This window comes from Heteronotia binoei, chromosome 10 (genome assembly GCF_032191835.1).
Source record: "Heteronotia binoei isolate CCM8104 ecotype False Entrance Well chromosome 10, APGP_CSIRO_Hbin_v1, whole genome shotgun sequence".
Taxonomy (NCBI): Eukaryota; Metazoa; Chordata; class Lepidosauria; order Squamata; family Gekkonidae; genus Heteronotia; species Heteronotia binoei.
In genome coordinates, this window is record NC_083232.1 from 44,531,145 (window position 1) to 44,545,092 (window position 13,948).

General features: G+C 40.2%; 1 protein-coding gene across 10 annotated transcripts in view; it reads left to right on the forward strand.

The window, feature by feature from the left end:
- Positions 1-11,539, forward strand: part of PPP1R9A (protein phosphatase 1 regulatory subunit 9A) — a 217,348-nt gene extending 205,809 nt beyond the window's left edge. For 6 of the 10 annotated variants that reach the window (XM_060248520.1, XM_060248524.1, XM_060248523.1 and 3 more), the window contains 4 exons: positions 4,484-4,603; positions 5,669-5,692; positions 7,221-7,403; positions 10,449-10,812. In XM_060248520.1, the coding sequence (XP_060104503.1) occupies positions 4,484-4,603; positions 5,669-5,692; positions 7,221-7,403; positions 10,449-10,661 (540 nt within the window). In that variant the 3' untranslated portion in view covers positions 10,662-10,812. Of the gene's footprint in view, positions 1-4,483; positions 4,604-5,668; positions 5,693-7,220; positions 7,404-10,448 lie in introns of all 10 variants that reach the window. The other 4 variants (XM_060248521.1, XM_060248530.1, XM_060248527.1 and 1 more) reach the window with 2 other exon arrangements.
- The last annotated feature ends 2,409 nt before the right edge of the window (positions 11,540-13,948 follow it).

Here is a 13,948-nt window from a genome sequence, read left to right on the forward strand (position 1 = left end):
GGCCTTCCCCTGATGTTGTCTCCTGGCTCTGGGATTCAGGGTCTCTGAATGTGCAATTTATTCCAGTGGCCATCACTACATCCTCTGGCAGTGAATTCCACATTTTAATCACTCTCTGCTTAAAGCCGTATTTCCTTTTGTCCATCCTGAACCTACCGCCCATCAGTTTCATTGGATGCCCTTGAGTTCTAGTATTCTAATTTCTCTTTGTCAACTCTCTTCACTCCATGCATAATTTTATAAACCTCTATCATGTTCCCTCTTAGTCATCTCTTTTCTAAACCCGAAAGTTCCAGACATTTCAGCTTTTCCTCATAGGGAAGGTGCTCTAGCCCCCCAATCCTCTTGGTTGCCCTTCTCTGTACTTTTTCCAGTTCTACAATGTCCTTTTTGAGATATGATGATCAGCACTATACACAGTATTCCAAATGATGCTGCACAGGGGCATTACAATATTGGCTGTTTTATTCTCAATCCTTTTTTTAATAATCCATAACACAGAATTTGCCTTTTTCACCACTACATCACACTGGGTTGATATTTTTTATTGAACTATCCACTACAACTCAAAGATCTTTTCCTCTCTCAGCCTCAGCAAATTCAGATTCCATTAGTTCAGGCCTGACTTATCCATTAGAAACAATAACCACAGTGCATAGGGCCCAGAAAACTTTTAGGGGTCCACAAAAATGTTTTAGTTTCTTTTAAAATAAGAAAAGAAAACGAACTCTTTAGAGTAGAAGAAAATGTTTTAATTATTTTCTCTCGCATTGGAAAAAAAATATTTTTTAACGTTGGAAAAATGAAATGTTTAGGGTCCATGAAAATCTATTAAATTTTGCTAAAACAGGAAAAAAGTTGTATTTAAAGTTATATCAAATATAATTCTTAATCAGGGCTTTTTTTTTTTAGTAGGAACTCCTTTGAATATGAGGCCACATTACCCCTGATATAGCCAGTCCTCCAAGAGCTTACACTAGGGCCTGTAATAAGAGCCCTGTAAGCTCTTAGAGGATTGGCTACATCAGGGGTGTATGACCTAATATGCAAAGGAGTTCCTGCTACAAAAAAAGCCATGTTAATATTGATATTGTTATGGTGGGAGGGGCCCACAAAGGCAAAAGTGCCTGCAAAAGTTATAATGCACCCAAATTGGGATTTTTTTGTCCCAATGTGCATCACCTTACACGTATCAGCATTGAACTTCATTTACCACATTGTCACCCACTCACCCTGTTTGTGGATGTCCTCCATTCCCAATGAGGCTGGTGTTTGGTCACTGTGGATTTCTGTAGGTAGGGAGTTGCACAGAGCAATAAGTGAAACTATTTAACTAACAACCCCCATTTCCCATGAGAACTGAATAACAAAGCTTTTACACTGTACTTAGCAGGGAAGAGACTCCAGTCTGATATTTGCATATGTTGGCTAGATTGGTTTGTTCATTTCTTTCTGCATTTGCCTCTTCCCCTGTTCTTTGTGTAAATGTTTTCTGATAAAATGCACCAGGCTATCACCTGATTAGCGTAATTGAAGATGGCTTCCAAGTCAGACGCCATTAAAGGAGTTACCTTCAGTTGCATAGGAAGGCTGTAACACAGCAGTGTGTTCATTTGACTTGAAGAAAACGGCAGTTTGGACAAACCCTCAAATCATCTGATTTTAACTTTATTTAGGTCTTCAAGTTGTTGTCCCCCCCAAAAGGAAATATTTGACAGATATTTCTAGAAGCAGGGGTGGTAGTACTATTTGGGGAAGAAACCAGTGCAGGTTTTCTAACCTTGGGATCAGAAGACTGCAGAACCAGAAATGAACTGAGAACATAAAATTGGATAAGATTTTTAGAGATCTATCATCAGCTTTTATCAGCATTGGGTTTTATTTTGGATAAGCTTTGCCATTGTAAACCACAGATTACTAACCCATTGATGTTGTTATCCCCCCCCCCACCGTAAAGGGGAGGGAGAGACAGGAACCCCTGTCACTGTTCAGAGGAGCTGGACTCAACTGGTAAAATGGTAAGGTGGAGGGTGAAATGTTAGATTTAGGTTTGCCAGCCTCCAGATGGAGTATGGAATGCTCCTGGAATTATGACTGGGCTCCAAGTGACCCAGATAATTTTTTCTGGAGAAAATGTCATGGTGGGCTCTGGCATCATATCCCTTCCTTTTTCAAACTCCACCCTCCCCTGGTTCAACCCCCAAATCTCCAGGAATTTTCTAATTAAATTACTTGTCCCCCTCCTCCAATGTATTGGGGTCCCTAATCCAAATTGAGGCCTTTTGCCACTGCTGTTTGGCTTTGACTTGAAAATAAGTTGAGAAAATCCACTCATGGTAGTAAGAGAAGAACAGGCCAGGTAAGAGGAAAGTGGGGTCAGTAAGTTGTGCCCATCTGTCTCTCCAGTTCTTTTCTCAACCAATGGAAGCCTGGTAAGGGTACCTGAAAGACTATCTCCTCCTAGGCCAGTTCTCTGTGCCTCTGTCTTCAGAAGCAAGGTGGGTGGCAACTAGAGACAGGGTATTTTCTGTGTGGCACCTCACCTTTGAAATGCCCTCTGCCCTAAGGTTCACTGAGTGCCTACTTTACTTTCTTTTATGTGGTAGTCAAAACCAGTTCTTTTTACTGTTCACTGGAGGAATTCATCTTATCAGCTGTTATCTTTTTAATTGTATGCTTTATTTTTTAAATTGTCGCTTCTGTTTTATGGATAGTTTTTATGCTGTTTGTGTCTAATGTCCTGTTTTTAATATTGTGGTGATTTTATTTGTCAGCTGCTTCAAGCAGAATTCTGAGGCAGTGGCATAGAAATATTCTAAATAAATAAACTGGATCTTCCAGCATCTCTTCTAGTTAGGCCCTAAGAACGCTGTGCTCAAATGGACCTTGCACAATAACAAATATGTCACGACTTGATATTCTTAGTGTTTTACAAATAATGAAAGCAAGTTGTAAAAATGTCATAACCGCTGGTGAAAACTAACTTCAAACATTTCCTTTGTATTTTTATCCAAAAATATCACTCATTACAGTTTTCTAGAATGCTCGAGCCAAAAGCTTAATTTAATGTATGAATGCTTTTCTTTTTTCAAGTCATCTTATAAACTGCACTTTCAAAACAGGCTTATGTTTCTGTATTGTTGTTGGATTTAAATCTTATGTGATTTGCTTGTTTTAATTAACCTCAAAGGTTTCATTGAATATCTTGATTTTGAGGTACTTTTAACTGCATCCCCACTGCCTTCCCCAGATCTGATTTATGCCATTGCAAAATTCTTCCAATGGCTTTTGAGTGAATTTCACCAGGTGTACATATCATACCGCATTCTGTTGGGAATTGCTGCTTTGTTGTTCATCCTTGCTATAAAGTGTGATGCTTTGTTCATTACATTTATAATGAGGAAAATGTCTGGTCCATGTCTTTGTTTTGAGTGCTCCTGTCTTACCCATTGTCAAGGCAGTGGTAACATAATATATAGATTGGATGATGTACAAAATGGTTATAAAAAACAAACAAAACTCTGTGATAGCACATGCACAAGATAGACCAGAAGTGTTTTCTGGTTGAAATTTTTTAATGCAAGACTAATGTTGTAATAGCACATTCTGTAAGTTAAGGAAGTTGCACTCTTCTGAATCATGGCTGCTGAGCCATTAGAACTGATGAGAAAAGCTAAGTTTGCATTATAAACTTGGGAAAAAATGTTTCTGACAGAGATACTGGAATTCTACTGGTGTAGTCTATTATCCTGAACCCACTTTCTACCTAATTCCTTCTGATTTACTTTCCAATGAAAGAAAAAAGTTATTGGAGGTTGGATACACAAACTCTTGCATAAATTAGCAAGGGAATTTGAGAATGGATGTGCATGCTTGTGCTTACATTTTGATGAGTGTCCAATTTTATATATACTATTTCTATAAGCAAGAATATCCAAGGCACGCTATAGAGTGTTCAAGAACAGTGTGCAGAAACTCACAGCAATAGAAGTTTCCCATATCTCTCCTGAAAGAATCTCAAAATAAGGCTGAAACCCTTTTCTATGAATGGAGCTTTAGAGCATGATAAATAGTGTGGAATAATCCCAATAGTGTTTATCATGTTGTCCAGATTTGAATGAGTAACTCCTGTTAGTCCCTTCCAATATACTTCAGTTCACAGGAACCAAGAACAGATCCTGTGGACTACACAGTTTATTTTCTCCAGATAAATCCAGTGCTCCTGGCTGAGTAGAAGTCCAAACCAGGAATATGCATAGCTGTCTTCACAGCTGGAATACAATAAAAACATTGCTTCTCATTTTTAGAAACCATTTAAAAATATTTTCACTTCCTATATACACTCCAGCTCAATGCAGTAACTTGTCACAATGAATCCTGAGTGGTGCTTGCTCAGCGAAAGGAGGGGGGCAGTTCTCCTGTGAAATGTAGGTGCATTCTCTGTTCTTCAGCTGATGGTGGCTGATTTCCTTGTCCTTTACAGAATTTTACTTTCAATGATGACTTCAGTCCAAGCAGCACTAGTTCAGCTGATCTAAGTGGATTAGGGACGGAACCAAAAACCCCAGGATTTTCTCACTCCATAGCGCTGTCATCTGATGAGGTATCTGACCCACAAGCTATTCATATTGTAGGAAATGCATTACTCCCCATGAAGTTGTTATTAATGGACTAAACAACTCTTTACTTGATCTTGGAAACAGCAGGCATTTAAGGCTGCTGTTCACATTCAGGGGCCCAACATAATATGTCTGGTGGGCTGTGAGAAAAAGAGAGAAGGCCTCAGAGGGCATGAGCATCAGTGAGGTTTATTATAACATGTTGCATTTTCTGCCAAAGGACTCTTTAGTAATAACAACAACTGTGAAAACTGCATAGGACAGAATGTAGCCTATTAAATTATAACCTAATATGTAATTCTTTGAAGAGGATCATTCGAATCAGCTGCATAACACATCATAGAAAAATATGGTATATAGTACAGTATTACTGCATATAAGCTTCTAATAGTAGTAATAATGAAGTCTTAACATCTGGCTAATAAAAACTGAGCTTGAAGAAGGGCACCTTGAGTCTCTTGACTGTATCTCTTCAGAATGCAGAGGAGAGATTAAATGCTTGGATGCCCCCCAGTATACAAAGGAGAAGGTTCGAGCCTTCTTCCTGTAATATTAGTGTTAAGGGCTCACTGGGGTTTCCATGCAAAGTGCATCCAACTGTTTGATTCTCTCTTCCCTGTGAAGTGGTCTAATCTAGAAACAGGTATCATGTGAGGCTGCTGATGGAGTGTTTTGCTTTGCAGTAGAATATTATTTCCCATATGCAAGTGTGAGAGTTTTCAATCTGCAATGCACATCTCCAGAATTGTTCTGATGATTTAAATAGGATTGTTGAGGAATAAATAGATAATAATTTACAACTATTACTATAATAATTTACAACTATAATAGGGGTTTTTTTGTTTTTGTTTGGTTTGTTGCAACTTGAGGGACACACTAGTAACAAACACTTTGGGGTGGATCCACACCCAGTCTTTACACAGGACAAGCTCTTGCGCCAATGGAATATGTTCCCACTCCCCCTTCTGGTTATCCAAATGGTTTTACATGTTCTGAAACTTCTGCCCATAATGTTTTCTTTCCCATTTCTTTATTGCTGATGCTGTCAGAGCTTGGATATGATTGATGATGAGGTGAGACAATCCTGCATGTTTTGCTGTGTTATACAGAAGTATAGCTATCCTCCCCCATCTCAATTTTCAGGTTTAATTTTATGTAGTAGATTATTGTGTTGAAACTTATGTCTGATTCGCTACTGCTAGTCATTTCTTTCATTCAAAAGCCCTTTTTGTTGTATTTGACTTGGGTTGTGGTGGGGGATTTTTAGTTCTTGAAAACAGGGTCCAATTTTAAGTGTAGATTTAACATTTAAAATGTAGATTTAACACCAAACCTTACTTCTCTTCAGGCAGTTGAAAGTAATAGAAACCTATTTATTCCACAGTAGAAACCCACTGCCAATCTCACTTTTTGGCATAACAGGGTATCATACCATATATATATTTTCCCCCATAGGTATAGGCAGGGCGCTTTTTTGTAGCAGGAACTCCTTTGCATATTAGGCCACACACCCCTGATTAGCCCATCCTCCAAGAGCTTACAGGGCTCTTAGTGCAGGGCCTACTGTAACCTCCAGGAGGACTGGCTACATCGGGGTGTGTGGCCTAATATGCAAAGGCGTTCTTGCTACAAAAAAAGCCCTGGGTATAGGTAATTTTATATTTTATTATACTTTTATCTGTATCCTTTGCAAAAGAATTGTTGCCTAAGAGAATTGATGCTACAGTAAAGTAGTTAGACTTGTCCATCCTGGTCCTCTCAAACTCTGTAGATGTTCTTCTGAGTTTTATATTCTAAAACTCAAAAGCATGTTTTATCAGCCTGCAAAAAGTGTACCCATGAGTGATTTCCTAACAACATGATGATTCCTTTTAGAAATGCTCTCTGCAGATCTCTCCATTAGAGTGTGGGGGAGCCTTGCCAACTCTCTCTGTTAATTGGCTCTGTTAATAATACCCATGAACTACCCATGAACTTGGTTTGCCCAGCTGTAAGCTATTCATGCGGATAATGGCAGTGGCCATCAGAAAGAGGCAGTAGAATGATGCTTTTGGCTTTTTAAAATATGGGGTGTATTGTTGGATGTATTTTAAACCACTGGCGTGATTGTTTTCTTCAGTTGTGAATCTCCTTGAACTCTGGAAGTTGTTCAAGATAGAAAAGTAATGTATCAATATGTGTTTTTTTAAATCAGATCCATTTCTTTGATTCTGTGTACCTCTTATGATCTGAGGCTATAGGCATCTGAGTACTGGATGCTGGTGAAAGTCAACAAAAGAAGAGAGGTTGGCTTCATGCCCTGCTTGTGAGCAGCCAGGGACATTTATTTATTTGCTACAGTTACCCCTGGCCTATCTCCTCCCATGTCATTCTCCTGTCCTGTATTTTATCTCCATAACTGGCTTGCGAGACAGATTAGGACACTGTTGAAGGAGGACATTGGGCTGGATGGATGGTGGTGTGACCCAAGAAGGCTGTTCTTATGATCTCATATCCCAAGTAGATGCAGTATTCAAATAACATTGAAAGATGTGCCCTGGTGATGCTTATTAGTAATACTATTTTTTACTATAATTTACATTGTACAATATTTTATTACAGATCCTTGATGATGGACAGTCTCCCAAGCATAGCCAGTCCCCAAATCGCGCTGTTCAAGAATGGAGTGTGCAGCAAGTTTCCAGCTGGTTAATGAGCTTGAATTTAGAACAGTATGTCTCAGAATTCAGTGCCCAAAATGTAAATGGAGAACGGCTTCTTCAGCTGGATGGCAGTAAGCTTAAGGTAATTGCCTTCTGGTGTTGGAAATAAAATCTAGAACTTTGTCACCAGGTGAATATCCGGTTTTGGATAATACTCCATATCATTAGGGGGAAAAAATCCCCATAAGCTCTATGGCACGGAGGAAACCCTTGGTATCAATAATGTATAATAGAAAGAGTTTAAATTGCTGGAGACTGTGATTGCACTGATGGTGTAACAGTTGGAAGTCTGAGACATCATTATTTCTGAAAAATCAAGCCTTGGGTAAATGTTAACATTTAGTGGATAATTTTGATATGCAAAGTTTAGCACAGGGTTTTCTAATGTGGAAAGAGACAGCATGGAAAAATAAAGGAAATGGAAATACGTGGCCAGGGATATTGTATCTCTAAACAAATAATGACGAATTATTTCAAATTTCACTTTTTGCTTCATTTATGCAGCTGATTCCATCACTCCATTAAGTGGTTACTTTATCCTATTTGGGTAGTGAAATTCCTTACAAAGCTGTTAACAGACAGTGTGAATGTAGAAGATGCACTCTATTGAAGTGTAGCATTCTTAAAAGATTGTGTTTTTTAAAAAATGTGAAGGAGAAAACATAGTTTTAAATTTCTAGGTATTTCTTACATGGACTAAACCAGGGGTGGCCAACAGTAGCTCTCCAGATGTTTTTTGCCTACAACTCCCATCAGCCCCAGCCATTGGGCATGCTGGCTGGGGCTGATGGAAGTTGTAGGCAAAAACATCTGGAGAGCTACCATTGGCCACCCCTGGACTAAACTAACAAAACACAAGGTACCACGATCTCTACGCAAGACAAAAGCAATGATAAGACCATGCAATTTACAACAAACATACATATAAGTGTATTATAATGTAGAACAGTAAGAAAATATTAGTGTAGTTACAGTCCATGAATGGTAAAAAACTTTTTGAGTCCTAACAAGGTGTTCTACAGATGTAGTCCCAAGACCATACCAAGAATGAAATAGAGAGTTCTTTCCTTCTTTCTTCCACTAGCCAATGGACTTCTCTTGAACAAGAGACAAGCTTCTAAACAGGAGAAAAGGATCCCTGAGCCTGACTCGCTATTTGAATATAAGAAGTTTTGTGTCTTCTTCAAGAGCTCCGTCCTTTCTCATTAGTGTCTCAAAACAGGTTTTCTTCTGATAGAACACAGTAGCCTCTGGCAATAACACAGAGCATAAGCTTCACCAGATCTTAACTGTTGGGAAAGATAGTATAGGAGGAGATGGGCCTTCAAGTGCTCTGGCCCCAAGCCCTTTTACAGCCTTAAAGATAAGAACCAGCACTTTAAACTGTGCCCCAAAACAGATGGGTAACCAGTGCAGATCTTTCAGCATGAGGGTGATAGGATGCCTGTAACCAGTCCTGACTGCTGCATTGTGGACCAGTTGCGATTTCTGAACTGCTTCCAAGCACAGCCCTGCATAGAATGCATCACATGGCAAGTGAACCTGCTTTGACTGGACTGCAGTCTTTCAAGAATATCCAATAGCCAAGATTATCCAACGTCTTCTTTTGGGGCTAGGTGGGAGACTCCCAAATGAGAATGATTAGAGGATGATGCTTTGGAGATCCTCCAGCAAAATATAAATAAATAAAATAATAATAAAATTCTGTAGTTTGAAGTAGAGCAAAATAGCAGTGTGGAAGCAGCCCATTTGCAAAACAAAACATGGTTTTGCATGATGTTGGTCTGAACCTGGGTCTAAGGGCACTTCCAGATGCTGGCTTCCATGCTGTGACTGACACCAGATCATGAGGTGAAACCAAAGTACTTGTTTCTAGAGGGCTTTGCAGTAGCCATTGCTGAAAGTGTATGATGGTTGCTGTTTCCTTCATGCTGGTCTGGCTGTACACTTGGACTAGCAGGGATCAGCCTTGGGGAACCACTTCAGTCAAGTTTAGGCATGCATGCCGTACCCTGACTCAGTATGCTGTTCATCCTGCCTATATGTGTTTTTCCTACCATTGGCACATGGTGGGTTAAAAAAAACCATCTGTACAATGGAGCCACCTAAACCTTGGGTGGGGAACTGCCAGGTTTGCAGAAAAATACTAAAAAAAAATTCAAGAAGAATTGACAGGTAGGTACCTTACCACAATAAAAAGATACATCAGTACAAACTGCATTCATTTTTTTTTTTTAAGTGCCATAGTGATTTTCCCTTATTCTCTAGCCCAAGGGTGGCCAACGGTAGCTCTCCAGATGTTTTTTGCCTACAACTCCCATCAGCCCCAGCCATTGGCCATGCTGGCTGGGGCTGATGGGAGTTGTAGGCAAAAAACATCTGGAGAGCTACCATTGGCCACCCCTGCTCTAGCCTACTGTTCACATAAGGACTGATTCTATGATTCCATAGATTGTGATAAGGGAGCGGGGCCCATGCTAGGACCTCAGCCGTAGAAAATACAGTCTTAGGGTTACAAGGCACCAGCTGAAATCTGACACCACCAATGAACTTTGGTTTGATGGAACAGCAGCAAGTCAGGTTCTTGGGTGTGCACCATGGTGTAGAATTCTGTTCTGTAAGCAAGAAACAAACTCCAGCTTTAAAAAGCACCTAATTCATGGTTTGTCAAATATTTTCTTTTTTGCCATTTTGGTGCTGCGCCTGAGGGGAAAGAAGTTGCCTGAGACACTGGGCTGAAGTTTGTCCATTACATCTGAACATAGTTATTTGGTGTTTTCCCACTGACCTTACCCCGGAGCGACGTCCCTCTTCACCGCGGAGCGTCTGCGCAGATTTCCCACCAATTGCTGCGCATAACCAGGAAGAGCCGCGGCTTTTGCGTCGCAGATGTAAACTGCTTTTTAGCGGTTTACATCTGCGATGCAAAAGCCTCGGCACTTCCTGGTTCTGCACAGCAGTTGGTGGGAAATCCGCGCAGACGCTGCATGGTGAAGAGGGACGTCGCTCCGGGGTAAGGTCAGTGGGAAAACGGCTATTGCGTTCTTGTGTAACTTAACTGGTTTTTGTAAATCACTTTAGTTCTGCCTTAAACAAACCGTTGTTCTTTCTCTCTTTTTAACATTAGGCCCTTGGTATGACGCCTTCTCAGGACCGAGCTGTCATTAAAAGGAAAATTAAAGAAATGAAATCATCTATAGAGAGAGCTCGTAAAGCACAAGAGAAAATGGAGAAGCAAAGGGAAAAACTGAGGAAGAAGGAAAAAGAGCAGCTTCAGAGGAAGTCCAAAAAGCCTGATAAGCGTTCCCCAGATCCAACAGATGGCGTTAGTGAGCAGTGATGCATAGGATTTACTATTCTATTAGGAATGGGAAGACATTTGGGGAAGAGAAACCTGAAGCAAAAGCTTCCTTCCCATCCTGCCAGTCTTCATTATACAGAGCTCTGAACCCCCTAAGAAGGCTTTGCATACAATAAATGGGGGAAATGTACCTTGTGTACATACACTTTCCTGCAGCTGTAAAATCTGCTGCTACATTTGATCTGCTTAGCAGCTCCCAACTATGACAGTTAGCTTATTTTCTCATTGCTGTACATTCAAAACTAGATGTCCTGCCCGGGACCATCACAAAGCTCCTCGCCCACCCATCTCAGCATTTCTGAGTCTGTTCAGTTGTAATGAGCTGGTTTGTTTCTAATCTCTTTGATAATCAATTAGGGCAAAGTATTAACATACTGACAATACTGTTTGCGTGAAATTGCACCTCTCAAAGGACAGTGCCCTGGAGGCTTCTGCAGACTTCTTTAAAAGCGGCTAAACTGGAATTAACTGCGTTTCACTGACCTCTGATTTTCAAGGGAATAACTGCCCTCTTTGGACTGCTTTGAAAATCGTTCTGAAGTGGGATTCAGGTTTGCAGCAATTCTTGGAGGAGAGGCTGCTCTGTACCGACCGCCTAGTTGCGAGACTTGAAATTGTACACTGGAGATAAGCGGCAGGAGTCACATCAGTATTCTGTTCCTGTATAATCAGAAGGAAAAACAATTCCTGGGTTCCCCCTCCCAACCCCCAGCCACCTGAATTGTACAGTAATTTAGCTCAAGGAAGCAAAGCCTTAACTTGCTTATCTGGGCTTGGAGAGTAACATTTACCCTCTGGACAAAGCTGGATTTGTAATATTAGCACGGCTTGTGATAAAACTTTAGAGTACAGGGTTTTTTTAAAAAAAAGATTGTCCTCGTGTCAGGAGCTATATACTTTCCTGTAGCATCCTCTGAGCCTTCTTTTCTCGAAAGACTGATCTAAGAACAACTTTTTGTGTCTTTTGTAAGGAAAATGCCCCACCTCTAGGTTTGTTCGTAGCCCTTGAGGAGAGCAGGAGGAGACTGACAGCTGTCCAGAGAGCTTGGTCTTTACCAGTTCAAGCAACTTCTAAAATGAATTTCGCCAGCAAATGCATTTCTGAAAAAAGGGGGGGGGGGGAGTGCCAATTGAGAAAATGTGATTTTTTTTTTTTACATAGTAGTTCCCTGTTAGTAGAATAATGCAGTTGTGTGGGGAGAAGCTAAGTAAACCTGAAAGCAATCTACTGTTTTATTAAGCGAAAAAAGATGCTGGCCTTCAGAAGATCAGCCCAAAATATGTGAACTAAAAAACAGTGTCCAATATGGCTTTGTCATGGTCTCTAAAATAGCAAGCGCGTGATCTAGCCAAAGCGATGCACTTTTAAGTCTCATTTATTTCATGCTTAACTCCTGTCCCTCTCTTTTGAAAATCAGTGGGACTTAGAAGTATTTAGCACTGCTGGAGACATGCCTTGCCCTGTTCCTCAAAAGGATGGTGATAGCCTCAAGTTCTCCCCCCACCCCACAAGCATTTTTAAAAATATAAATAGGACAGAATTACAACTCTAGTTTATTTGCTTTTTGATTGGCACCTGGTGCTGCTTTTTTACTACTAAGGAACAGAAGCTTTGACAGACAGGAAGTTGGGTTCAAATGTCAAAATCTTTTAAAGGGATTCTGTTAATCGTCTGTGCTTTGTTACCATGTCCAGATGTGTTTCAAAGCCTTTCTACACAGAGACTGGAATGCTACAAGCAAGGCTTGGGGTCACGTATCCATTTCGGCAGTGATTGCTTCTGTGATAAACATGTGGCACAGCTGGTTGAATCATGGCTGCATCCTCCATCCCTGTCCTTAAATAGAAGTATTCCATGTTTCTAGTGCAACATTTTAATTGAAATCTGTAGCTAGAGACCTGGGCAGATTGGCCCTTTACCTTACTGGGAAAGTTCCCTACAGGCTATTGCCTTAGAGAACCACTAGTAACCAGATGAAAGCCGAGCCTCCAGAAGGACTAGCAACATTACTTGGTGGGCTTACTTGCCCAACATGTGCCACAGCTGAATGGAGAGGAGAGGCCCCATTTTCCTTGCTTCTGGGTCACTTTAATGGCCCTGGCTAGAGTAGCAATGCTCCGCTACCAAGAACTCTGTTCCAGATAACAAAAATACCTCCAGTGAGTCCATAACACTTTGTTGCACAGTCCGATTGTGGGGCAGGGTGTGGGGCTGATGTTTCAGAAAGGACATTGAATGGAAAATAGTTACTCCTCTAATAGAGGCCTGGACAAGTATTTCTTTCACATTTTACTTAAATGGTTATAACATTTCTGTTTCGGTAAAAGACAAATAATCTGGGGATAACTGGAGATATTTTTAACTATAAAGTCAGTGAAGGCATTAGATACTCATTTTCTCTTGTTATGTTTACATTCTGGTAATTTAAAGTGGATGTATATACTAGTCATATCTATGGGTGCATCTCTTCGCTTTATGTTATTTATGAGTTTTTCCCCCTCCTTTGTTTTTCTAAGACCCCAGGGGACTATATTGTGTTGTATATTGATTTTTGCATACTTGCTGTTTAGAATTGCGTAAATTGTGTTTTTTTCCTGCAGATAACTAATTTTGATTTATGTCTTGTAATTAGTCTGTTCTTTGGTTTGTTGCTTTATGGTCATTTTTAGAGATGAAAAGTGAATTTTGGCCTGAGGGTTGTTGTTGTTGTTGTTGTTTTTTAAAAAAATAATTGGGTCTAAATTTACTTTTAAGAAAGAAATGCATACAATACAAATGGACTAGTGAGTGCACAGAGTTGCCAAAAACAGGCCAGAGTTCTGTTCTTCCTTGTGGTGTCACAATGTATTTTATACTCTGCTATTCTTTGCTTATGGAGATAGCAACAACAACAACAAATCTTTCCTGGCCCTTCTATTTTGTGAAGCCATTCATATTTACAGCATAAAGATTTTAAATCTATCTCCATTAGCTATAGCCCACTTAAAGGAAGTTGGAAAGATGTTTCCTGTATCATGGGGAAAGTGTGGATGCTCGAATGTTGCTACCACTCAGTCAGTGCTGCTTTGCCTTTATCAGGTGGCTATCTAGCAAAGTAGAGCTCTCATCTCTACATCATTATATTGCTACAAAGCTATGAAAAAGAATTGGGTTAGGAGTTGACAAACCTAGATAGGACAGGTGGTCAGCTCTCTATAATTGTCTAGTGCCTACGGACTGCAAAATACCTTTTGGTGGTCAGTTAATGGATGACTTCCATTTGTTC